General features: G+C 56.7%; 1 protein-coding gene across 4 annotated transcripts in view; it reads right to left on the bottom strand.

Annotated features, from left to right (window-relative positions):
- Positions 1 to 103: 103 nt before the first annotated feature.
- The window catches only part of ABCG1 (ATP binding cassette subfamily G member 1), a 55,717-nt gene continuing 29,183 nt past the window's right edge, over positions 104 to 26,637 (bottom strand). For 2 of the 4 annotated variants that reach the window (XM_032392555.1, XM_032392554.1), the window contains exons 3-15: positions 20,472 to 20,589; positions 18,658 to 18,790; positions 16,521 to 16,571; positions 12,780 to 12,925; positions 12,384 to 12,507; positions 10,674 to 10,788; positions 7,894 to 8,078; positions 7,652 to 7,753; positions 6,610 to 6,778; positions 5,703 to 5,803; positions 5,451 to 5,609; positions 4,171 to 4,289; positions 104 to 2,996 (exon numbers count right to left, since the gene is read on the bottom strand). In XM_032392555.1, the coding sequence (XP_032248446.1) occupies positions 2,768 to 2,996; positions 4,171 to 4,289; positions 5,451 to 5,609; positions 5,703 to 5,803; positions 6,610 to 6,778; positions 7,652 to 7,753; positions 7,894 to 8,078; positions 10,674 to 10,788; positions 12,384 to 12,507; positions 12,780 to 12,925; positions 16,521 to 16,571; positions 18,658 to 18,790; positions 20,472 to 20,589 (1,751 nt within the window). In that variant the 3' untranslated portion in view covers positions 104 to 2,767. The remainder of the gene's footprint in view (positions 2,997 to 4,170; positions 4,290 to 5,450; positions 5,610 to 5,702; positions 5,804 to 6,609; positions 6,779 to 7,651; positions 7,754 to 7,893; positions 8,079 to 10,673; positions 10,789 to 12,383; positions 12,508 to 12,779; positions 12,926 to 16,520; positions 16,572 to 18,657; positions 18,791 to 20,471; positions 20,590 to 26,637) is intronic. The other 2 variants (XM_032392557.1, XM_032392556.1) reach the window with 1 other exon arrangement.

The raw sequence follows: 26,637 nt of genomic DNA, 5'->3' as shown, positions 1-26,637 counted from the left end.
CAGGAGCAGGAGCAGGAGCAGGTGCAGGAGCAGGTGCAGGAGCAGGAGCAGGAACAGGAGCAGGTGCAGGAGCAGGAGCAGTGAGTAGTGAGTAGTGGGCGCTGGGCAGAATCCCAGCTCCCCCCCTTCTCTCCGGACAAATGTCACTTAGAAGTGATACTCTTTGGACTTCCACTTCCGCCTGTACTCACAAACACGGGAGAGGTTGCACATCGTTTATGCAAGCTGTAATTCTTCCTTCTAAAAGAAGAATCACAGTCCGAGATGAAAGGGATAGTTGGGCATTACATTCGGAAATTCTGTATGAGAATGAACTCTGGCAAGCTGGTCTGCTTTCAGTCCCAATGTGTGAAAGACATGGTCACCTACCTCTTAACCATAAGGATTTAAAAAAACAAATCAGTAAGTTGTTTGGATGTTATCTTCGGTCATTGGAATAAGATGTTTTATCTAAGGACCTGGAGATGCAAACCACACCCTTTGCATCAGTGATGCCAAGCGTTTGTAAGAGAAGGCTCCAGCAGGGGGCGCTTGCCCACAACGAGGGAAGGGCGGCATCCCAGAGCAGACAGAGCCTTGCTCCGCACCTGGACGTCTTTCCAAGCAGATCTTCCTGCCTGGCGACTCGGCACACTCGCCACACAGTTAGCGCCCTTCAAAAATTCCCGTATTACTTTGCGTATGTGTTTCCCTTGAAGCAGCCGACAGCCCTCACGTCCCCCAATATCAGCCCCTGACTCAGTTCCTCATCTATTAAGGGGATGAATGTAATTTATTAACAGTGGAAAATTGAAATGCGGGCAACATGAACTCCTACGGAAATGATCCCTTCTGAGGGTGCAGGTAGACTTGGAAACCAGATTTTCAATCTCGAGGGATCTCACTGTTTCCTTCCCAAGTGGCTGAGACACGGCACGGTGGGCTCAGGGCACACAACATGAGCTGCCTGTTGGGGGGCGGGGGAGGGTGGCCTCAGCCCTGCAGCGTGGCTCCAGGCTAGCTGGTCCTTGCAGGGTCACAGAGGGAAAGAGGTCTTTAAGTACTGACGGCACCTGCTGTGATCACATCCATCCCCTCGCCCCTCCCTCTATTTCACCAGGCTGTTCCTAGGTGGGTCTTCCTACCGGTGACATCTTGTAGGCAAATCTATCTTGAAACTCAATGAAGACTCTTTATAAAGCCTAAGTTAGATCCTGGGTAAATGACCTGATCTGGAAGGTAATGCCACATTTGTACAGAACAGCAAAACTCAAAGTTACAGTTGAATACGCTCCAGTGTGTTTACTACAAAGGATGGAAGGCTGAAAAAGGGATCGCTAAGCATCTGCGAGTCAAATCTGTATGTGAGTAAAAATCGAACTCTTTCCATTCTCTTAAAGTGGGAAATAGAAGCTTTGGGAACAAAACTGAGGAGTCAAAGACCCCTTTCGAGCTGACAGCGGCCTTGGAGATCACGCAGCGCTGTTGTTCACGGAGGAGACAGGTGCAGACAGGGCATGAACATGTGCAGAAAACAGTCCATCTCTGGGAGACCCCAGCCCCTGGGCAGTGAGATTCCAAGCGGGGAGCAACTCCATTTCCCCCCTTGGCCTCCTCTGACCTCCCCCTGCGGTCGCACCACCTCTGACAGCTGGTAGGCGCCCCAGGGGCCAGTGCCAAGCCAGAGGCCGTTCACCCCGCAGATGTGCCCGCCGCTCCTGCCCTGCAGGGATTTCCTTCTGTGATGCTGTCGCTGGGAAGAAGGAGCTTCTGGTCTGTGACATCTACAGGGGCCCAGCACGGAGAAGGCAGGGATGTCACAGACACACGGCTCGGGAGGTGGCCTCGCCCGTGACCCTGCGCACCGTCTGACCAAGCTGCGTGGACTGTGCCCATTGCCTGCGAGGCCTCGGAGGCCGTGAGGTCTGGGTGCGCCCCCCCACCCCGCCGCTGGCGGCTCCCTCCCAGGCCCCCCGGCTTTGCTGCCCCCCAAGCTCTCCCAGCTCCCGCGGAGGTAGTCGATGTGATACGTGAGGAGAGGGACATGTGTGCAAAAAATCAACAAGGCTCATCTTCTAGACACTTTTTAGGCGAAATTAAGGTGTTCAGAAAGTTAGGAAGAAATAAACAATATATTTTTTGCTTAAAATAAGCAGCACGGGTGGGGGGAGAAAAGACTTTGGGAAGGTGGGCCAATGTCACCCTCCAGCTTTCTGTCCGACTTTTCGGAACGCGTGCAGCCCCAGAGCCTTCTCTCTGCCGGGGCACCGCGCCCACGCCTTTCCCAAGGTCTGCCTGAAAACGAGACCAGCTCCGCGCCTTAGTTAAGCCCCTCACGTCTCTAAGCGAAGTGTGTTATTTACCCTGAATAATTTCCTTTAACAAGTACTAAAAAGATAGTTTCTTAAAATGAATGAGAGTTATTGGCTTTTGGCTTGGAAATTGACTTCTCCCTGGAGAAGGAGGCAAAACCGTAGGATGGCAGCGACAGTCCCGAGACGGGGCCACCCCCGACCTCCCGGCCGCACTTCTGCTGCCCACTCCTGCGTGCCCAGCTGCCGCCGTGTTAAATTCTGCACAAGGATGCGACGCCTTTCTACACCTTCTTCCCAGGTGAAGCCAGAAAGGGAGATGGAGAGAGGCGCCGAGCTGGCTGGGCGTGGACGGGCAGCACGATGCCCGCGGACTGAGCACGCCACCAGGGGCTGGGTGGCAGCGGTCTCTGCGGCTCTACAAGGGGCCCTGGGCCGCGATGTCTACGTCCGTGTCTCCTGGCACTCTGGTGTTTTTACCTCTCTGCCCGGATTTTGTATCTCAGGACGAAATAGGCGATGAGGCGCAGGGAGATGAAGAAAATACCCAGAACGATGAAGTCCAGGTAGAGCTTGGCGTCCTCCACGTCCAGCTCCCTCAGGATGGCCTCCGACTTCTGGAAGTGGCACGTCTCATCGATGCCACAGTGCAGGTCCTCTCGGTCCAGCCCGTAGATGGACAGGATGACCCCTTCAAACCCATACCTGCGGAGGAAGGCACCGGCCGTGAGCAAGGCCCTCCCCGTGTCCAGGGGACCCCACGCCCTTGCGCCCGCCTCCGTTTGCCGAGGGAAACAGGGTCCCCCTGTCCGTGATCCGCAGTGCGGCCACCCTCCCTCCCCGAGACCCGTCTTTCACAGAAATGCTTCCTAGCCTCCCAAGACAAACACATCCAATGGCTTGGCTAAGGTTTTCCCAAATTTTGTTTCCTCCAGAGTCTCTACCCACAAAACCAAACTGAATGAAGAGTAGGTATTTGTTCAGTGGGGGAAACGAATTGGAAGGCTCTTTGATCGCCTGATATATTTTTTAACAGTTGGATATAATAAAGGATCTGATAGCCTTCGAAGGACTATAGAGCATTTCAGTAAAACCCTTCTGCGCCGTCTCTCATTCCGGGGTAGCCCCACAGCGTCAGAACAAAAATACCAATTTTGAGAAGAAAGACATGGGTTTCTGATTTCTTGGCGTTGGACCACACACGGATTGCTGAAACTCTGTGCGGGTGCTTTGTTTTGATTTTGTTTTCCTGAACAATACATCTGGGTCTGAACTGACATTCTAGAAAAAGAAAGCTTGTTCCCAACTTTGGATCTTGTGTGTCATGTGGGATTGCTACAGCTGGGGGAGAAGAGCACTGAAGATGGGCGCTGCTCGGTGAGGCCGAGGCGCCAGGACCCAGAGCAGAGAGAATGAGGTCCAAGCGCCGCGGTGCCCAGGGGCCAGAATGCTCTTGTTCAAAGATATTAAGATGTTTAAAACAGGACTTGGTTTCCACCGGATTTACACAGAGTCAGAACCTTGTTATGAGCGCTGTTCATTCCAGAGAGGGACGAGGTTGGTAAGATGGAAACACACCCCCCACGGCAGTCCTCCAAAAACAGGCAGAAGACAGGGGTCCACTGTGGCTTCTTCAAGGCATAAATTGCTAGTATTTATTTTATCCTTGTGTGTGCGAGTGTGCATGCGTGCGTGTGTGTGTGTGTGTTCGAGAGGGTGCGGACACACCAGCCTTGGGAAAAAGTGAAAGGCATCAATAGTCTCGGATTCATGGTGCAAGCATCATGCTGGCATTTAGCTGGTGGCTAGGAAGTGGCTTTGGTCCCTTCCCTTGGTCCACACAGAGCTCCCGAGTGATCAGAGTCTCCACACACGCTACCTGACGTAGGAGATATACGACATCCACTGCAGGTAAGCCGGGATCGTGTCGAAGCTGACGAAGAACCCCGAGAAGAGGAGGACGGGGATGGCCGTCACGGGTCCCACAAAGGTCGCCACCTGGGGGGGCACACAGGGGACGTGCTCAGGGGCAGCAGGTGGGAATCCCGCCCAGTTTCCTCAGGTGTCCCCTGGAGGCCATATCCCACGTGTCTGGGGAGAGTCGCCAGCAGCTGGGAAAGGGCCAGGTCTCCCGGCTGGTCACACAAGGCCAGGATGGCACTAAGGGCCCCTGTCTTCCAGCCTGCAGCCTGTCTCCGCACAGAGAGCAGCGGGCCCCAGCTGGGGGGGGGGGCGCTGAAGAGAGACAGCCTCCTGCAGGAGGCAGGGACCAAGGGGAACAGCGATGAGGCCGCAGCACAGCATCCGGAGGAGTGGACAGCCAGGTGCTGCCGCCGTGTCCGAGGGAGAAAGCGGCAAAGAGCACCTTTCCCTGGGCTCTCGCGGCGGCTGGTGGGGCCGAGCGCTTTCCACGGCCGCCCGATGCACCCCATGCACACCATGGCTATGCCTATCCACGGATGAGGGGCCCGCCCTGGGGGCCAAGCGGTCACTGGCAGGGGGCTCTGAAGACGGAAACGGAGAGTCCATCACACGCAGTGACAGGGGAGGGCGTGTGATGGAAGGCCTGAGGGGCACACGATTCACCAGAGTTGTGGCTTTGTGTTGGGGGACAGAGCTGACCTGAGCACCCTGAAGCCGCCGCAGTGAACAAGTGGGGGTTGGCAGGTTGGGGGGCACGTGAAGCCCTGGGGCAGGGTAGGGGCGCAGGCTGCCGTTGGAGGGCCAAGGGATGGCGGAGCGGATCCCCCAGAGGCAACAAAACATAGGCGTTGAGAGCTTGGACTCAGAGCCAGCGACACGACCCTGACCAGACCACGTTGCCTCTCTGGGCCTCAGTCTCCCCCACTACGAAATGGGGATAGCACCACCCTAGCTTGTGGGCTGCCGGGGAGCAATGAGCTATGATGAGGACAGCACTGGGAACAGCGCCTGGCAGGCACGAAGGCCACGGGCACCTGCTGTTGTCATTGTGCCAACCCTGACCAGCCGCCGCGGCGCGGTTCCTTCCCCGGGCAGCGACCTGCTGAAGCCAATCTGGGAAGTCAGGGCAGAATTAGGAGGCGGCGTTTTAGGGAGGAGGGGCCCCGGCCGCATTGGCCCAGGTGGAGAAGGGAGCCCCTCCACCCCCCCGCCCCATGCTGTGTCCTCAGCTGGTACCTGCAGGGACGTGGATGCGGCTCCAATGAGCAGACCCAGGGACTGTGCCACCAGGGACGTCATGGTGCCCAGCGCGGCGAACAGCACGAACCTCACGGCGTCGGACGGCTGCGACGTCATCCAGTACACGATGCTGCAGTAGGCCACCGGGAACATGATCTGCAAGCACAGGCCCGTCACCCCTCACGGACATGGTGTCTCCAGCCCCTTCTACAGGGAATGATGGAGAACCCTTGCCCTTCACTAACGCACCTGGAAAGGCACGTCGGCCATGGTCTTGGCTAGGTAGTAGGCCTTCAGGCTGTACCAGTAATTCAGGTGTTCCCGAAGAAATACTCCCATCTCCAGGGGAACTAGGAGACAGAAGGAGGGCAAAGGGGTCAGACAGACACAGCCCGCCAGCTGGGTATCCGCACAGGCACGCGCGTGCTGAGCTGGAGGCCACGATGCCCACCTGCCATGTGAGCGGCTCTCAGACACGGAGATAAGACATACGGAACGATTCACCAGCCCGGGAAAACTGCCGACCATGATTATAACCCACAGGGTCACTGGGCGCACAATCGAAGTGCGGAGAACATCTACTCGGATACTGAGCATTATTGTAGTGATTCGCACAAGGATTTCCTGCTAAGCTCAGCACTAACCAGTGCGATTCCTTCCATGGGCAAGAACCCCCAAGCTAGTCCTGAGCATGCAGGGCCATTTAGGGAGGCGACATTGGGGCAAGTTTTATGCTGGAGTTTACTGTCAGCCCAGAGCGAGCAAGGGCAGCGTGCTCTGCAAACCATCTGGAACCGCATGGAAATCCATCTAGAATAGCTTTATCCACTCTCAAACTTGGCCACAGCAGGCTGGCTTAATAAGTGAATGAGGTAACAGGTAAGCAGTAAGATTTGAGGCATTCCTGATTAGAAAACTTTTTAGAAATCTCTCTCGTCAGCCTTCCACAATGCTCACAGTTTCTCCATTAGTGATTAATTCCTTTGGCTTAAACATGGTATGTATTTTCTTGTCTAAGAGAAAATATGATAGTCCCTGTCAACAAAGAAAATGATACTTCAAAAAACCATGACGTTCTTTGTCAGAAAGCTCATCTATTGGCCGAGCCAAGACCTCGGTCCCCCGTTGGTGGGAGGGGGTAGGGTCAGGCACTCACACGTGAGAACGGTGGGCATGAGGGCGGCGAACATGAGGAACAGCATGGAAAAGAAGAGGAAGCCGGAGTTACTCAGGACCTTCTTGGCTTCATTCCCAATCCCCAGGTACAGCAGGCCGATGAGGAGGCCGATTCCGATGTGAGACGTGATCCGCAGGTGCGTCAGGACCTGGGGGGCAGACACAGTTCTCGCTGACGTGCATGGCGGTCGGCAAAGACCTCGAGGCTGAGGCTTTGGAGACATTGGCCCCTGATTTCTTCTCCAGAAAAACAAGCCCAACCCTAAACCAACTCGCCCTCACACATACACACACACACACACAGCAGTTTACTGCTGTTAAAACAGAAGCAATTGCTATGCTCCACAGAAGGCACGGAGGGCAGTCTACCTTCAGAGGAGGGGTCAGGTGAAACAGTGCTGGAGGGCAGAGAATGGATACGCCTGAGGCCCCTCCTCGGAGTGCTCTGGCCTGGGCAGCTACAAGCCCCCCAACATTCAAAGCAGGTCCCAGAGGCCCCCCTGGGCACTCAGCCCCCCTCGGCAGGGAGCCTGCCAGGTTGTCCACTGTGATGGGTGGACAGGATCACGGCTCCCAGTCACTCACCGCCTGCTGCCCGACGGGGCTCTGTGCACCTGCCCGCGCCCTGGCCCCCAGGGCCTCCTTGAGAGAGGGGCACACTCCCACTGGGGCTTGGCCAGAGGAAAGCGAGCACAAGACCAGGTTTGCTGCCTCCAGCAGGAACTCTGACAGGCTGCCCTTTGCCATGTTCCAGAAAGGGAGCCGTGACTCCACTCTGGGTCCCAGGATGAGACACGTGGGGCGGGGCCACCAGCCACAGCGGCCAACACACAACACACCAGCACAACATACGTATTTACTGTCACAGCCACTGGGGACTATTTGTCACGGCAGCACCGCGGAGGGAAAGCTGACCGATGCAAATGCAGGGAAAATAGCCTGAGCGCTCAGGCAGGATGAACACACCGAAAATAACCCTGCAGCTCCCTCTGTCCTGAAAGAACGTTGGCCCACAGCCTTACCGAATCCCTCATGATACTGAGGAAAGTCCGTTTGAAGAGGATGCAGAACTGGGTGAGGCAGCTGGCTGAGAAGCTGTGGCAGCCCTCCGTGGAGGTGGAGTCCTGCGGGCACACACGGGAAGGGGGAGTCGTGAGCCGCCAGCCCAGGACGCAGCTCCCCCTGGCTGAGCAAGAGCCCCCATGCGGCAGGGCGCAAGGCGCAGCATGCAGCCATCCCGCGGGGGGCCGGGGCTTTGCATTACCTTTCTCCACCCCTTCAATCGTTTTGCCTGCTTTACCTCTTCAGAGGGCCGGTGCCAAAGAAAAGGGTTCACCTCGGCATCCCCCCCAGGCTCTCTCCTGTGGTCGGAGTCACACATGCCCTCCCGGACAGCTCTCACCAGGCGGCCGTTCTGATCGCCGTATTCGCCGGACGCGACCTCCATGACTGTGGGAGACACAGACGGGTCAGTCCCAGCACCCCCCTCCAGGGGGGAGCCCCCTGTCGCTAACGTGACCCCAGGCCTTGGTCATTTTGCAACAACACAGCAGTGAGCCTTGCGGGAGTCCTTTTAGTGGATTATATGGATGCTGCATGATAGGATAAGATCACGCCACAACCGAAATTTCGTCAGCTCCAAAACCCCCAGCAAGGCCAGGTGTCACATCAGGATCCTAGAAATGCGAATTCAGATGGCAATGCCAGGGAGCCTGAGAGGTAACTAGCTCGTGCATCTATTAACTTATTCACCCAGTGATGGTTACTGAATGCCTGCCTTGGGCATTCAAGCCCCAGGATTGGAGCCAAGGGATGAGCCGGAGGGGGCTTGCATGTCACTATGGGCTCAGGCAAGAGTGATGGGCGCAGTGACAGTTCTTCAGGACCATGGAGAGGGGCCCAGAGCCACCAGCCCGCTTGGGACCCTCAGCCCCACCTCACAGTCCCCAGGGAGTGTGTCCTCCACTGACCCCGTCTCTGGATCCCACGGCCTCTCCGTGGCCCCTGGTTCCACAGCCCACATGACTGCTGCCCCTTCGGGCCCGTGGCCTGCGGTCTCGCACGCCTCCTTCCCACGGCCCCTCCCCTCACTGACATCCTTGCTGAAGCCCATAGTCCGCGGCTTCGAATTTTTGGCCCTGCCTTCTGGCCACACCAGCTATTTGCTTTCCCTGAACCTGAACCGAGGCAGCCAAGCCCTCCTAGATCCTGTCATCAACCAGGACATGTTGCCACAAGAGAACATCATCATCAGTGATGCCACATGGGCCCAGCACGGCCAGCTCACCTGCTCACTCACACCCACCCTGCTCCACCGTGCTCCAAACGGCCCCTCTCCCCTCCCGCCCTCTCTCCAGTGACGCAGAGGGACTAGAAGCTGCCAGAAGGGTACACTCTCCCCTTCATGAGACCTTCCCACAGTCCCATGTGCCCGGTTTCCTACCCCCTAGGTCCTCTCCTCTTTGCAGGCCCTCCCTGCTCTGCCCCTCCTCTGCAGCCCCTGTCCCTGCCCGCCTTCTCTCTCTGGGGAACAGGTGTGTGACAATCTTTGGCTCCAGCCACTACCTTTGCAACACGCCAAAGCCTCTCTTTAGCTGAGGGTCCCCTCCCCCTCAGCCCCTTCCTGTCCACTGTGTGCCCCCCTCGCCGTCATGACCCACTTCTCAGAAGACAGAGCCTGGCCTGGGAACTGTGTCTCAAGGAACACAATTTGGGGGATGATGATGTAGAGATATGGAATCCCAGCAGTGCTGTGGCCAGATGTTTGGGGGAAAAACATGGATGAGAAAGGCTGATGCCCCCCCATTCATGTCCACCTGGAACCTCAGAATGTGGCTTTATTTGGAAAATGCTCTTTGCAGATATAATTCGTTATGGATCTTGAGATGAAATCATCCTGGATTTAGGGTGGGCCCTGAGTCCCATGACTGGTGTCTTTACAAGAGGAGGAGAGGACACCCAGAGACACAGAGAAAAAAGCCATGTGAGGACATGGGCAGAGACTGGGGTGGCCCAGCCACCAGCCCAGGCACACTGGAGCCCCCAGGAGCTGGAAGAGCAGGAAGGACCCTCCCCTGGAGCCCTCGGAGGCAGCTCGGCCCTGCCCACACCTTGACTTCCAGCCCCAGAACTGCGACAGGATGAATTTCTGCTGATTTAGGCCACCCGGCTTGTGGGACAATCTTGCAGCAGCCTCGGGCAGACAGGATGTGCGAGCAAAGACTGGACCCCAGCACAGGGGCCAGGGCGGGGGGATGGGACTGGGTGGGGGTGTCAAGCACTTGGCGGCCTAGTAAATATGAAGCTTGAGAGAAAGAGAAGGCAAGAGGGGTTCCTGCCTCCCTGGCTTGCAGAGCCTGGTGGAGGAGACTTGGTTTTGGAGACACGGCCTGGAGAGGCTGTGAGGTTTGCTGATAGATGTGTGGGGCATGGTGCGGAGGAAGGGTGCTGGGCCCGGAGACCCGGTGGTGGGGAGAAAGTGATGGCCAGCAGCAGCGGCATCAACACCCTAGAGGGCATGGCCAAGGGAGGCACCTGGGAGCAACGCCAGGATGCAGGGTTGGGCTCCTACATCTCAAGGACATGGTGTACTTCGCTGCCAACCTCGGGACCTCCAAATCAGGAGAAGGAGCTCAGACCATCAACTTGGTCTCTGGACTCTGAGCTTCACCTTTTTTGTTATGTTTGGTGGAAATTTAAATCCACATTTTAACAACTTGGTTAATTAATGTAAGAGGGTCATTTTTTTTATTTTTAAAGGTTATTTATTTTCAGAAATACCTTCCTTTAAGTCAGAAACCTAACACAGCAAAGCATTAGGAAAAATGGCTCCTAACAACAACATCCTTGTTCTAGTTCCCAGATCTCTGGAGGAAAGAAAACCTCTTATCTGTTCTTAAAAGCTTCACCACAGGATGGCAGTTGAGCCATGTGTGGAATATTCAAGGAATTCCAGATCTGGGGGCTTCAGGTAAAAGCAGAAACCCACCGAAAGTGGAAAAGAGCCCCTTTCTTTCCCCTCCAGCTGGTTAAGGCTCTACTTACCAAAATCAGCTGGGTTGTGATAGGTTGGGCAGTTCAGACCTAAATCCCTCAAGTACGGTACAAGATTTGAGACTTTTCCCCGGTACACACATTGTCCTTGACTAAGGACATAAAGCTAGAAAAAAGTAAGGAGAGGGAGAACATCAACCTTGTCCTCCTTTGTAAAGCAACAGGAGCTGCCAATCCATCCAGCCCTCCATCCATCACCCATTCAACCTTCTGTCTACCTACCTACCCATCCATTTACACATCCATCCACCCTCCCATTTATCCACCCATCCACCCATCCATCCACCACCCATTCAACCTTCCATCTACACATCCATCCATCCCACCCATTCAACCTTCCATCCACCCATCCATCTTTCCATCCATCCACCACCCATTCAACATTCCATCTACTCATCCATCTATCCTCCCATTTATCCACCCATCTATCCATCCATCCATCCAACCATCCATCCAACCACTACCCATTCAACCTTCTATCCATCCACCCACCCACCCATTTATCCATCCATCCGTCCATCCATCCATTCATCCACCACCCATTCAACCTTCCCCTCCATCCATCCATCTTTCCACCCATGCACCCACCCACCCACCCACATATCCACCATCCATCCACCACCCATTCAACCTTCTATCTACCCATCCATCCATCCTCCCATTTATCCATCCACCCACCCATCCATCCATCCAACCACTATCCATTCAACCTTCTATCTATCCACCCACCCACCCATTTACCTATCCATCCACCCATCCATCCATTACCCATTTAACATTCCATCCATCCATCCACCTACCCACCCACTCATCCACCCATCCATCCACCACCCATTCAACCTTCCATCTACTCATCCATCCACCACCCATTCAATCTTCCATCTACCCATCCATCCACCACCCATTCAACCTTCCGTCTACCCATCCATCCATCCATCCATCCATCTATTCATCTAACCACTACCCATCCAACTTTCTATCCATCCACTCACCCACCCATTTACCTATCCATCCACCCATCCATCCATTACCCATTCAACCCTCCATCCATCCATCCATCTTTCCATCCATCCACCCACCTATCTACCCATCCATCCACCACCCATTCCACCTTCTATTTATCCATCCATCCACCCACCCACCTACCCATGAACCCATCCATCAGTCAATTTCTCCTTCTTTCAGGAGAGCTTTACATTACCTCCCCAAAATGTTAAAGTTCAAAGGGAACTTTAAGTCAGGGAGGATATCATATGGACAGGCATTACTTTATTATATTGCTTTTCTTCACCCTCACACCAACCACCTGCTAGGAAAGATTTTGAAGCTGTACACATTTCATCCCTGGGCTTTTTTTTTTTTTTTTTTACTTATAGTGTCAAAACCTGTGATTTATAAAAGAAATGATATTGTACACATATGATAACCTGCCATTTAATTCTGTAAAACAGGTGTTCCCCCATTGTTACACGGGTGGGGGTGGAAAATGAAGCTTTAGCAATATCAGACCCCTCCTCCCCAGAGGGAGAACACTGGTCAGCTCTTTCTACCTTCCCGCCCTGCCACCTTAGCTGCTTATGACTCCAGAGTCTGGTGAAACATAACACTTAAGGCCACTCAAAAATGAAGACACCCCCAGGAACTGACAGGAAGCTGTGAGTCCCTGGGACTTGGCATCACCTGGGCTATCACCGCACATACCTGGTCGAAGAGCTCGAAGAGCTTGGCGCTGGGCTGGTGGATGGTACAGATGATGGACCTCCCTCCTTGAGCCAGCCCTTTCATCAGGGAGACCACCTGGAAGCAGGAGGCACTGTCCAGCCCACTGTAAGGCAAGGGGCTCTGTGAGATGCCTGTGGGACCCCCAAACCATACCCCATATTCACAGGACAGTGGGGAGGTCCATCCTACAGGCTGAGCCTGTCATGTCTTCTAGAGTCAGACAGGGAGAGGGTGGGAGGTCAGGCCTCTGCTCTGGGACCCCAGGACAAAGAAAAAGATGGGTAGGCAGAGCACATGCCTCCCCCTTTGGAGGCAACTCCAGGGGCCCCTGCTGGTGGAGAGGGCAGGGCTCTTCCCTCCGCTGCTCTTGATTACCTGGTGGGCTCATCAAAGAACATGACGGGAGGGTTGTTCACCAGCTCCAGGGCAATGGCCAGGCGCTTCCGCTGGCCGCCCGAGAGGCTCCCAGTCCGCGTGTTGGCACAAGACAACAAGCCCAGAGCCGTCAGGATCTCTTTGACCTGGGGGAGCAGCAGAGCCAGTGTGGCCGTCAGGGACTGCCCGCCACACCTCACCCCCTGGAAACACCTGCCGCCTCCCCCAGCCCACTCATGGACACACACACATGGGGTTGCTTATCGGGGCCCATCCCAGGCGGCCTGTTGCCAAGTGGGAAGGTGCTTTTCCAAGTCTGAGTTCCTGGGTTTGGGCCCAGGAGGCTGGGGAGCAGTGCTGGACCCAGGCCCGCTGGGACTGGAGGCCCCGTTCTGCCTCCTGCTGGTGACCTGGCAGGCTCCCGCCCTCGTAAGCCTCACTCAGGCCCGGGAAGGTGACAATGACCATGTGCAGAACGGGGGGCCCGGGAAGGTGCTCAATGACCATGTGCAGAACGGGGGGCCCGGGAAGGTGCTCAATGACCATGTGCAGAACGGGGGGCACAGGAAGGTGCTCAATCACCATGTGCAGAACAGGGGGATCGGCAGACACACAGCCGGTGGATGATCAGGTGTCTGAGCAGCACAAAGGGGAGGGCCATCGTGACGGCAACATGGGAGAAGCAGTGAAAACATGTGGCATAAAGCCTGGCCAGAGGAAGCCTGTGATTATCAGCAGCTGTTAACGGCACTCTGAGCAGGGCCCATGGTTCCCGCAGACCCATGCCACACCGGCCAGGCCTTCAGGGAGAAGGAAAGCCACCCGTTGGCACTCGTCATGGGAGAACCAGGGCTCTGATGGGGCAACAAGACCAGGAGATGGCCTGACGCAGTCACTCCTTCCACGGGGGCTCTGCCCATGCCCCCCTTCCTCCCGGGAAGCAGGCTGGGCACCAGGATATAAACGGTCCACTGTGACTAAGCCTCTGTGTCCACTCCAGGTCATTGATCCAGTATTGACTCGGGGAACAGAAGTCAGCAGACTTGAGCGTGGTTTTCAGGTGTCTTCCTGGAGGCAGCCCCCCGGGGCGGTGGGGCTCTGCAGCAGCCCGCCCCGCCTCCACCCCAGGCTCACCTCCCAGGACGAGCCCTCCTGGAGTTCCCGCAAGAACACGCCTGGCCACCATCCCAGCCCCTGGGGATGGACCTCAGGCCAGTGGTTTCTCCGGGGAGATGAGGTCATCCAGAAGGAGAAGGAACTCACAGGGAAGAAAATTTCCACTCCAGCTCTTGAGTTACTGATGCACAGTCAGGACAAGATGCAGCCTGGGTGACAGGATGAGCCAGGGCACCACTGTTCACGGGCCAGGGTGCAGTCGGGTCCAATGGACCTGGGTCTGAATCCCACTAGACATTTTCCTTGCTGATCTATAAACCCAATCCGCTGCCCTTCTAGAATGCACTGCATCTGAGGGATCCCAACCGGGAAGGTCAGCGAGGTTGCCCGGGAAGGGCCAGCAAGGCAGGGCAGGTGGGGAGGGCTCTCTGGCACAGTCTCCTTCCCCTGCAGACGCCATCTGTTGGCTTTCCCAGAGCCACCAAGCTTGTGCGGTCTTCTGGAACCACAGGCCACACTTGCAGAATGAAGAGTCACTCCGGTCGCTCCAGGCTTGCCTTTGGGGCCCCCCAATGGCTCGGCATATGCCCACTCCCTTCCGCCATCTGTCCTCTCGGGGCTCCCTCCTTGTGGCCGGGCGCGCCCCGCCTCACGTGCCCTCGGCCCCCATGGACAGGATGCTGGAGGTGGAGGCAAATGTCAGTGCCGGCCCTTCCCCTGCCCCGTCCAGCCCGTTTCTCCAGCGTTCTCTCAAGAGTGATGCTCTGCAGGTTGGTTTTGTTTTAAAACTAGTCAGAAAGAACAATGTCTCAGCCCTGGGAGATCTTGCTCCCAAGCAAGCCCCTTCTGGGAACCCTCGAGGGCTGAGGCTGCTTTTCTGGGAACCAAGGAAGGCTGTCGACAACACATTCCGTTACCTACTAGAACATTCCATTCTATTGTTTCCACGAGTTACAAACAACCACAGCCTAGATTCGAGGGAAATGAGTCAGGGCAGGCACTCGGCCGCTGTTTCATCCTTGAAATAACCACAGAATCCTGCGGATGCTTTCTTGGGAGAGGCGTGCCCTACACTTGGCTGAGGACTGGAACGGGGGCTTCCAGTGAGAAGCGTGTGCAGGACCCAAGACCAGCTCCAGGCCCCTCAAGGAAGGCTTACCGCCTTGTTCAATCCAGCAGCAGATGAATCTGGAGAGGGGCAAGGCTTGCCCTCCCACGGGAGGACTTAGTCATGCAGTCGACCAAGAAGACCCTCGCTGACTTGATGTCTTTGCTCTTGTAAACCCAGCTGAGAACAGCGCACGGCTGTCTTCATGTCCGAGTCTTAGGCCCACCAGAGACACCTCCTCGCCCTACCAAGAAGGCGGTCTCATCCCTGTCCCTTCTGCTAGAGCAGGCAGAATGGGCTCCCGTGGCCTCCCCAAGACCCTGACCGGCCACCCGATGGCATGGTCCCCACCCCTGCCACGTCTGGGTTCCAGTAATCCATTTCATCCCTTTGGACCTCAGAATAAAAGCTCCCCAGGAAGCACCTCAACAGCACAGGGGTCGTGTGCCCCTCTCCCTCCTGTCCAGAGCGGCTGACCCCGGATTCCCGGGCTGATCCTGAGGGTTCTGAAGGGTGGTGGCCAGCCCTGGGGCCACGGCGGAGAGGATGCCCGGCATTGTCTTCATGACACACTTACGTCACATTAACTATTACGCGCCACAGGAAAGGGACTTGACGCAATAAATAGAATTGCTATTAATATTCTTAAGTGCGCTCACCGCATTGTTCTGATTTGCAGCAGAAAGCACGTAGCACTACTGGTTCTCACCCTGCAGACCCTCCTCGTTCCACTGCCGGACCCTTGTCTTGCAAGGGTTTAGAAGACAAGATGGTATCGCGCACGAGTGGGATTTCACCCAACTCTACTCTTGCATGGAAATCCCACTAGCGCCAGGCCAACCGTGGAGTGGAGGAGGGAAACTGAGATTCCCCCCAGCTGATGTGTAAACATAAGCAGGTCCCACCTGCCTCATGGGGCCACGTGGGGCTTCATGGGGCTGCGTGGGGCTTCCTGGCACCCTCCCTGGGCCCTGGGCTTTGGGGGAGCCAGGGAGGAGGGATGAAGAGGATTAGAAGGTCTCCAGCATCCCGGAAACTTGTTTATTTGATTTTTTTTTAAGGCTACTTAATAATGTGTAAGAACCAAATTTCTTCTCGTGAGTGCGGGTGGGCGAACGGTGGTTATTTTTAAGGGAATGACTAACCATCTTCATTGTTAGTGTTTTATAAAAAAAAAAAAAAAAAACAATGGCGTATAAAGCATATTGAGCACCAAACAGGGGAGAGGGAGTGCTTGGTCTAATGTCCAGGCTGGTGTGCTCGGGCCACCTGAGCTTCCCTGCTGCGTCCTTGCAGGCTGGTGGCCACACTGAGGTCTGTAGTCTTGTGGCAAGGAGGCCCCTCCCAGGCCCACAGCTGCTGGGCCGGAGAGCACACTGAGATGTCACCGTCTCCCACACAGAAATCTAGGTGACAAACCAGCAAACAAAACCAGTGCCCAAAAGTCCCTCCCCACGCGTTTGCCAAGTGGATTTCGTGCACTTTCGGGACCACCGGTGGCTCAAGGGCGCACTCACCATCTCCCTCCTGCCTTCGTCCTTCTCCTGGAGCTTCAGATGTGCGGACACCTGCCGGGGGGTGGGATCAGAACAGATGGCGGTCAGCAGGGCACACCTCACTCTGACACGACAGAGGACACCCCTCAGAGGTCTGGGCTTCCCACCCCCTGGGCTTCACAAAGGCAGGGCCCAGGGCAGCAGTACATGTCTGGGATGCTTCCTGTCACGTCAGATGGCTTCTCTGCTGTGCCCAGAGGGAAGGCAGGTGTGGGCACCCAACCGACCGGGACACTCCAGCCATCAGTGAAGACCACTGCTATATATCTAGGAAGTCCATGGGCCACCTGTTGAAGCACCGACAGACTAAAATGACCCGCTGTGGAGTGTTCACAACACAGAAATTGGCCAGTGCTAAATGTGAGGACTCCAGTTTTGTGGTCATTTTGTTTTGCTTGAGGTCCTGTTTGCTGGCACACCAAGGGGCCCCTGGCACTGCTTGGTGAGACTCGAGGGGCCATCAACATCCAGTATTGGCGCTGGTTCTGGCCTGTCCCGTTCTGGGGGTGACCTTGGGGGACAAGGCCTGGCAGGGGACAAGGACAAGGGGGACTGCTCCGTTTCCTCCTGGGCACACTTTCCAGCCGGTGAGCTGGGGGAGAGGCCAGGCCTGGGGGGCTTGCAGGGCCAGCCGCCTGCTTGGCAACACCCAGGGTCACTGTGCGGTCTGCCCGGTGGTCTTGAGGGTCAGAGACAGCACGTGGAAATGCACAGCCATTCTGACACGTGGCTGGGATGGGGTGCAGGTGCCCAGTGTCATCCCTACGCCTGTGGCAGGACCTTCAAAACCAAAAGGCAGGATTCCCTCAAGCGAGAGGTGATTTTCAAAGGCATCATAAAACTCTCCAAGGTCAAAACCTCATTTCATTCTGAAAATGAACTTCACAGCAGAACGTGGTGACAGGTTGGGGACTGTCACCAATCTTGTCTGCACAAGAAAGCAGTGATCGAGCTGGAAGCCAAAGGGAAGTTTCTCGGTCAAGTAACCAAGTGCTGAGTTCAGTAACTGGCTGAGAAGCTCAATTCTGGTCGCCCGAGAGAATGGTGACGTAGCCCTTCAGGGATCAGCAAAGCTTGAATTTTCTAAATTTGCTGTTCTGTTTGAACTCCTCCTGAGCTCCCGGTGCCGCGGTCAGAACGGCCATGTAGAGGCAGGATACACTCTTAGGGGCCCCGGGCACGGGGCTGCTGGTGAGGCCCAGCCTGGTGGAGAGTTCTCCCCCTTTCCAGAACACTCAGTCCCCGGGGACATGAATGAGGACAACCCGCAGAGCAGGTTAGGGGGCAGATCGCGTATCCGACATCTTACTCTGCTTCCCTTTGCTGAGATAAGAACCCCCTGGAGTAGCCCTTCAGATGAAACGTCGGGCAGCTACTCTCCAACCCCGCAGAGAAGAAGCTTTGCTCCATCCAAGTCAGAAGCACAGGGCAAGACCTCTCTTGGCAGGGAAACCAAGGCAAACGCCCATTTATCGACCAGGGACGCAAGGCAGAGGGGCTGAGAACGGGGAGGGCCGAGAGGCCGGGCATGGTCTTTGGCAGCAGGCCAGGAGAAGGCAGAAAAGCAAGCAGCCTGAGCACACGCTGTCTGGGCTGCTCCAGACCCCGTTGTGCAGGCGCCCCGAGCTCACTGCCACACTCCTGGTGACTGTCTGGGCCTTTGTGCGTACGGGGCCTGGGATGCAGGGGGGTGTGAAGCAGATGCTGGTTCCGCTCGCCTGACCCCGGCCGGCAGGGCTGAGGACCAGACACTCAGGGCCCCAACCCAGGCGCCAGATTGGGGACCTCAGGCCGAGAGCCACAAATAAGTAAGGACAGCTGATGGCGCACGGGCGGTAAGATTGTGGCCACCTCTAGGCGGTCACCCACAGAAGGTGGGTCAATAACCGTCTCACAAACTTGACCATGATTTCGCCGTCCAGAGCCCGTGAGAACCTGGGGTGTGGGGACTTTGTTTTCGATGCGGCTGTCCAAACAGCTGGCCTGGTGCCACAGCCCCACCTGCCGGGGCGCAGGTGACCCGCAGAGGGCACTGCTCTGTCTAACGGGGACGAGGGAGGCCGGGCCGGGGCGGGCCCAGGCCGAGGGGGCGGCTCACCATCATGGCCTCCTGCACCGTGAGGTGTGGCAGCAGCATGTCGTCCTGCATGATGTAACAGGACACCTTCCGGAAGCAGCGCAGGTCCCGGGGCAGGCCGTTGATGAGGACGGCGCCCTTCATGCCCGTCTCCCTGCAAGCGCACAGAGCACACGGTGAGCTCCTCCTCCAGGGCCTCGGGGAGGGAGGGGGCCCCTCCCAGCAGCTTCCCAGCTGGACCGTTTATGGCAGGGACGCCAAGGGGCCAGAAGGGATGGAGGGGGCGACCCAGAACAGCACCAGGATGCGCAGGATGGAGCTGCGTGGAGAACATGCTCAGGATGAAAGGGGAAGGGGTACCGAGCCCCTAAGGAACAGGTGCTAATAAGCAGAGATACTCGTGGGTGCTCCCACCTGCGGCCCCCAGGTCGGAGGGACACCCCGGCTCTGCTGGGCTTTGTGAGATTGGCTTCCGAATGATCTCGTGAGTAGCCAAGGCTACACCAAAGTCCCCAAAGGCCAGGACTCTGCAGCCGAGGGTGTCAGTCAGAGCAGTTCCTGAGGGCATGAGGGGAGCAGACTCCCGGTGCACGGGTGGCTCACAGGAGGGGCTGGGCCCTGCACCCCTGCAGCCAAGGGGATGCTCCTTCTCCACAGGGGAGGTTGTCCCCTCCCTCAATAGGTCGGGGCATGGCGTGTGCATCCCGGAGACGCCAGCCACCCTCTCTCCCTCCCCCTCCCAGACCCACTGTGCATCTTCGCTGCCCCATGCCTTCCCTGTGCATCATCTCAGCCCCGGGGAGGGGGCGGAAGCCACAGGCATCCCCCTGAGGACCTGCCTCCTAGACGTCCCGGAGCACAGAAACACCAAGGGGCCGTGGAGACCAGTGCAATCCCGTCTGGTTTCCAACTTCATCCCGGCCAGTACTGCGACCTTGGGCTCGTTCCTCCAGGGCATGGGCCGGGATCCCCCGGCCACCCTGGGGGCCAGGCTTGGGGCCCAGGCACCTCCAGGCAGCGGTCGGCGGCCCCAGGCTGCCTGAGCATCCCCAGCCAGGCAGCGGCTGTGGGTGTGGACGTGCTGAAAGTGTCCGCCCCCCACCCCTGCCACGCACCCCCATGATGCTGGGCATCAGCTTCAAGCTTTCGATGTGAATGCAACAGGCAGAAACTTGTCATTTGGGAGGTTTTTAAAAACCCTAATTTCCGGCATTAAAGAGTAATTCAGAGGTCCTAAGGAAAGGGGTGATATTCGTCTTTTTTTCCAGGAGATGAAATTATTAGTAGTATTAGCGGTATTTGCTAACGTTGGCAAATGGGAGCCCGAGAGCGGAGGACAGAGGCTCTAAGAGGGCAATTTAACACTTGGAAAGATTCAGCTTTCCAGCCGCTCTCCCAGGAAAGACTGGCAGGACGTCGGGGGCTAACACAGGCCCAGGCCAGAGCACCTGAGCCCCGGGCCCCTGTCTGACGGGTCTCCTGCTGCTCACCTTACATTTTTTTTTTTAATCTTTTTTTTTGAGAGAGAGCAGGGAGAGGGAGAGAGAGAATCTCAAGCAGACTCCCCGCTGAGCTCGGAGCCTGATGCGGGTCTTGATCTCATGACCCTGAGATCATGACCTGAGCCGAAATCAAGAGTCAGACGCTGAACCGACTGAGCCACAGAGGCGCCCCAATCCTAAGGCCTCTTAATGCTCAACCCCACAGGCCTCACCGGAGTCTGTGCAGAACCTTAAGAAGTGACAGGACAGACCGAGGTGGCCCCGCTTTTCCGGTTGCTGCCCCCAGGCTAAGAACGGGGCGAGAACCCTGTTCTCCACCACAGCTGTACTCACCTGTACCCAGCCAGAATGTTCATGAGCGTGGACTTCCCAGCCCCGGAGGGCCCCATGATGGCCACCAGCTCCCCGCTGTTGAACTTCCCGGAAATCCCTTTCAGGAGGGTCTTGTATCCTGCAGAAAGCACATCACATTCATTCCCAGCCATCGCGGGGTCCGTGGGTTCGACCCCCACACAGGAAGGACAAACCCGTAAATACACTAACGACACAACCAAGGCTAAAAGCAAGATTTTTCATGCGTTGCGTAAAATGCCGAGCTCTGGGTGAGAAAGTCAGCCTCCTATGTGCCCCCTTCCTCAGCTGCCTCTCGCGGTCCCCTTAGCAGCTCCGAGCTCTGCACGCGCGTTGTCTGGCCTACGAGGAATCCACCTCCTGGTGGGACGAGGAAGCAGGTGCCTCCTCCAGGACCCCAGAGCCAGTGTGAACAGATCTCAACCCAGGGCCATGCCACCTCCACGCTGCCTCCGCCCCCATGATGGTGAGCAAGCGCCTTTATTAATCAAATGATTCTTCTTTCATTTATTTATACTTTATATTCATATAAACTATTCGTGTAAAATTGATTCACATATCATTACCTTATAATTAAATAATTAAAATAGCATTAATTAATTAAGAATTAAGAGTTTATCATTTTGCAGCCACATCAAATTGCTCTGGAATTTCTGCCAAGTCTCCATCCGGGAGCTGCATCAAAGGAAAACACACCCCACACAGAGCCACGTTAATCTTTCTTCGAGGGGACTGTTCGATGTGCTATAAACAAAATAGAAGCAATTGGACCCACAGGTAAAGACTCCTAATTCAGAAACATTTTCTCAGTTCCTGAGAAACATCCTCAGAGCAGACCCTCCAATGGTCACAATCATGCAAACGAAGTATTTGACCCCCCACACCCAGCGGTTACAAGCGCCCCACGGAGCCCCTTGTTCTGGCCGTCTGCTCCCTGCACCCCCATACCTGCGCGGGGCTGGGGAGTTCTCGCCCAGTGGTCTACTCGTCTTTCACAGATGAGACACCTCCACTCCCACCAGTCACCAGGTGCCACCTCGATTTGGACAGGGAGTGCCCGAGGACCAGTTTCCTCAGGCAGGAGAGAGAGGCAGCAAGCTGTGGCCCTGCGATCTGCCTCATTACGGACAGCGACAGTCGCCTGGGGAGGGCTGACAGTCACCGAGGTGGGAGAGGGGTAGAGGAACAACGCACACGCGCAGTCTGGAGGAGGCGCCCACATGCCTACCCCCGGGATGAAGGTGACTCAGGTCAGCTAACAGGCCCCAGAGCCAAGGGAGACCAGTGCGGGGAGGGGCCGGGACCCCAAAGCATAGAGTCTGTGTCTGCCCCTCGGTGGACAGACACACGGAAAAGCTGGGGGACAGCAGAGGCTTCTCCTCTGCAAGGTCAAGTTCCTGGTGCAGGGGCCCTCGTCAGGCACCCCGGGGCCTGGGCCACGGGGACCTGCATGACATCACCGAGGGAGCGTTAATGCCGGGCGGGCGTCTGTTCGTTTGTGGCTGGCCTCCTGGCGGCTCAGGTCAGGACCGGGGTTACTCTCGAGCAAACCCTCCCTTAGGCTGTTCTGGGAATCAGGGACCACCTGAGGATGCAGGTGAGTCCCTGAGATGACCACGAGCTGGCCACCGGCCGTTTGGAGGCCAAGTGCAGTCTGCTGGCCTGGGGGCAGCCCCGCATCCCGGAGTTCTGAGAGGCCCTTTCTCTCGGGGCAGCGCCCACGGGGGATCCTCTGACAGCACCTGGGGCTGTCCCTTGGTATCGGGGTGCACACTGCGCACCAGATAATAGCACAACTCACGCAGGCTGTGCTCGCCAGGATGCGTACCAAGGATGCAGGGCTGTGGGGGCAGCAGGCCCTTTCAAGGGAGAAGGTGGGCCCCTGGGGTGTAGCCTGTGGTCTTCTCATTTACACCAAGCGAGTGGGAAGGTGGGTCTGCCCATGAACCCCCGGGCTGGCTGCGCCGATACACGGCCAGGTCGTGTGAGGCTCATGAGGCTCAGGACTCGAGCCTCCGGGAGGGACGCTGGCTCCCAGCGCAGCCTGAAAGGACAGGGGACCTGCAGCAGGCTGGCCGGGAGGGGTCCTCCTGTGCGGGGCCTGCACAGGGTCGGGCAGCCGAGAAGGGGCAAGACGCAGCTTGGGGCTGCCCCTCTCTAATATCAGAAACCTGCTTTTCTTAGAAACAACAAACACACGTTTGGGATAGAAGAATCACAAAAGTGACAGTGGAAAGTGAAGAAGTCACCTCTCTGTCCTACTTCCGGACCCGCAGGGGTCCACGTGCACACTTGGAGGTGGGGACCTCGGTCTGGTGCTGGGGGACCGGGAATCCCCGTAGAGCGGGGTTTGTGGGTGTCCCACACGTGCACAACTCTGTCTTTATGTAACAAAATCGTCCTCGGCTGCGGAGCCTTGCACTTGTCTCCTTATAGAAATACGAAATGGAGGTGCCCTACTTCCCGCCCAGGAGCTCCGCCCAGCCCAGTTCTGGGCACAGTGGAGGGGCCGCCTGCTTCCTCCTCCGTGTGCTGTGGACACTCGTTTACACGGGGGCTTGTCCTGCTGCTTCTGGTCGGGGTCGTGATGCTCAGGGGATCCCAGGGACAGAAACCACAGAGGGACAGGGCCAAGCAATGCCCATCAGCCCCCCGCAAGGTGTGGGCAGCCCGTCTCTAAAACAGTCAGTCCAGAAACCAAAGCAAAACCCAGACAAGAGAGGAGAGGAGAGAAGAGACAAAGACAGAGAGGACAGTGCCTGGTCCCTCCCTCACAAGGACAGGAACCTGCTCGGACACCGGGCCTTCCCATCTCAGAGGATGCTGGCAAAGCTCTGGCACCCGGACCCAGGTTAGCGCACGGTGCTTTAGAGGGACACGGTGTCTGTCCCACCTACAAGGGTCAGGGGACACACAGCAGCATAACTTCAGTTAAGTGGGGGCACACAGATGTCTCCTTTTGTAGAAACAAGCCCTCGAAGGATAAGCTCAGAGTACAGCCCTGGGTGCACACGATCCGTAATTTGCAGACGAGAAGCAAGGGCTCAGAGAGGGTTAATGACCTGCCCAAGGTCACACAGCAGGTCAGCAGAGAAGCCCACATTCCATCCACGTTGCCCAACCCCAGAAGTGTCTTCCCCCTGGGGCATGAGCCTTTGCCAGGGCTGGGAATGCAGCTGAGAGGTTTGGGGGGCTGCAGCGGCTCCCATGTGTGGGTGGCTCCCATTAAATCACCGAGGTCAGGTCAACTCGGGAATGTGCCTTCAGTCTGCTATGCAGGAAGCACTTCCCAGAGAACGGGAAGACAGGACACGCCTTCCCTCCCCAAAAGACGAAATCACCCCATTGCCGGACGCCAACGATGCCACCTGGGTCATGTTTCAGAAGCTAAGGCCAAAACCCCCTGTGTGCATCCAAAGAGCCCTGAGCCAGTCAATCCTCCCTTACCCTTCAGGTGCTTCTTTCCGTAAAATGCCATCTGAGCCCTTGGGGACCCATTAGGCTCCCGATCCCGGTTTCCTGCAGAAAATAATAAGCAGTTCGTCCCGCAAATTCCAGCAAGCAACTGGCTCACTCAGATTTGGTTTCGCAAGTTGTGGCTTTAGAAGCGGTGGCTGTCTCTAGAGAGGTCCCAGGGTCGCTCAACCCCCGGGTCTGGTTTCTGAGCCGCACCAAGCAAAGGCGCACTGTCTCCCTATGCGGGGCGGCCAACAGCAGCAGTGGGTCCCCCGGAAGAGCAGAGCTGGTTCTGCTGTTGTCCGAACGTCAAATGCCATCCTGAGAGGTCAGCACGCTGACCCCTGCGGTCCCAGCACGCCACAAACATGAGTGTGGACAGACCATCGTGGTGCGTGGAGCCCTGCAGGCAGAGGCCACAGAGGGGCCACCATCCTGGGTTTGTTCCCTCACTCAAGACCTTGCCGAGGTGGCTGTGTCACCCAGAATAGGCCACGTTCCAATAAACCTTACTTACAAACAGAGGAGGTGGGCACATTCGGTCCCCAGGCCGCAGTTTGTGAACCTGCTCCAGAACTTCGGAGTGGGGCTGGCCTGGCGCCCAGGGCAGCTGGGCTCCTGCCACGTCATTTCTCTCGGGCAGGTGTGCTTGCAAGGTTGAGGAAAGGCCAGGTAAGGATGGGGTGCCCCTGCTCCGGGGAGAACAGGAGAGCTGAGGCAGCTCTGAGAGGAAGCGAGCTTCACTCTACACCCGGGGGCCAGGAGAACGCCGGCTGAGACCCAGCTCATTAGCTGGACTGGTGACGGCCTGTCAGTGCTCACTGATGGACAGCTTTACAGCTGCTGGTCCCCATCACTCCCAGACCTCCCACAGGTGCCAACCTAGCTAGGGAGCCACGCTGCTGGGGGTGGGGGGCATCCCCGCCACAGTCTCCGGAGTCACCCTCAGGGGCCACCTCATCACGGGCCCTCAGGGCAGCTGCTATCAGGGGCCCCACTTCCATGGGAGCACAAGGAAAGGTGACCTCAGGGCCCATTCTCTGATAAAATGTTCTAGTTCATGTCTCCAAAGCTCACTTAGGTACACTAGAAACACATTCCTTCAAAGCAATCCCCAACTGCTTTGGGGGTTTTTCAGGCCTTGAGTGTTGGGGGTTCAGGGTGAGAACTCTGGATGGATGGAGGTATGGGGGGAGACAGGGATGGAGGGGTGGGGGGGGGGGGAGGGAGGGAGGGGAGACAGGAGGGAGGGAGGGAGGGATGGGGGGATTTGTGCTCCACCACTCTAGTGGACAGAATAATAGCCCCCAAAAGTGTCCACATCCTAATCATTAGCATCTGTTACTTTACAGATGGGATTAAAATAAGGATCCTGAGATGGAGATATTATCCTGGATTATCCAGTCAGGCTCAAAATAATCACAAGGGCCTTTCTAAGGGAAAGAGGGAGGCAGGCGGGGCAGAGGCAGTACCCGGAGATATGACCAGGGATGCAGAGGTCGGGGAAAGAGAAATCTGAAGACGCTACCTGCTGGCTTTGAAGACAGGGGAAGGGGCCGCAAGGCAAGGAGTATAACCACCGGAAAGCTGGGAGAGGCAAGGAGAAGATGCTTCCTTGAAGCCTCCAGAAGGAACACAGCCCTGATTTTGGACTCCTAACATCCAGAGCCTGAAGACAATGCACGTGTGTTGTCTGAAGCCACGGTGTGCAGCGATTAGTTCCAGCAGCGCGCGGACACTCCTACACTCAGCCCCGCCCTGCTCACCCCAGCTCACGCCCACCTGCACCCCCCGACGATGACTCCCCCACCCCACTCCGCTCTGTGCACATGATGTGAAAGCCAGCAAGCCTTCACGAGGGGCGGCTTGATGGACGGTCTACACTGTGAGAGCGAAGCCCCGGGCTGTTCTAGAAGAGATGCCTGCTGCCATCTGGTAACTCTTCCAGAGGAAGTCCTTCTTCCATCCAGTGTCACTCTGACTTTCTTGGGTAGCCCACATGGCACAAAGCCTGGTTAGAACACATTCCCCAGTGTAGACTTTTCATAATGAGGTTCAAGGAACAGATTAAACTCTGTGCCAAATGTGAACAGGAAGACGAGGACAGGGAAGAGCAAGGTGGTAAGAGGCAGCCCAGGGGCTCATCCAGCCATGCTCAGGACTAGGGAGTAGCCACGGACAGGCCGCCCACCCGTCCTGGCCTCAGTTTCCCCAGAATAAAACCCCTCCTGGCACTAGTATCTTCTAGATGTGAGTCACGTGCAGCTTTCTTTCCCTAGACAACCAGACGGTAGCTGAGGTTCCCACACAGTTCCCACAGAAACAGCCGCGGGGTCCCGAGACAGGGAATCCCCTCTGCACGCGCCATGCTCACGGCAGGCGTCAGACCCAAGTTCATCATTGTGCAGAGCCTGACACAGCATCTTCCCTCAAACTGAGCAGGGTTTTCATTTCGCAGAGATGTTCTTTGCCCCAGGCAAATTAGAAAGAGCCAGAGAATAAACATGTACACACACACGCACGCACACGCACACCCCACCATGTACACACACACACCCCCCACCATGTACACACACGCGTGCACGCACACCCCACTGTGTACACACACACACGTGCGCACACCCCACCATGTACACACATGCACACGCACACCCCACCATGTACACACGCACACCCCACCATGTACACACAT

Source organism: Phoca vitulina, unplaced genomic scaffold (genome assembly GCF_004348235.1).
Source record: "Phoca vitulina isolate PV1807 unplaced genomic scaffold, GSC_HSeal_1.0 scaffold68, whole genome shotgun sequence".
NCBI classification, from domain to species: Eukaryota; Metazoa; Chordata; class Mammalia; order Carnivora; family Phocidae; genus Phoca; species Phoca vitulina.
Note: the sequence above shows the minus strand (reverse complement) of the source record. Positions and strands in the feature narration are given on the sequence as shown.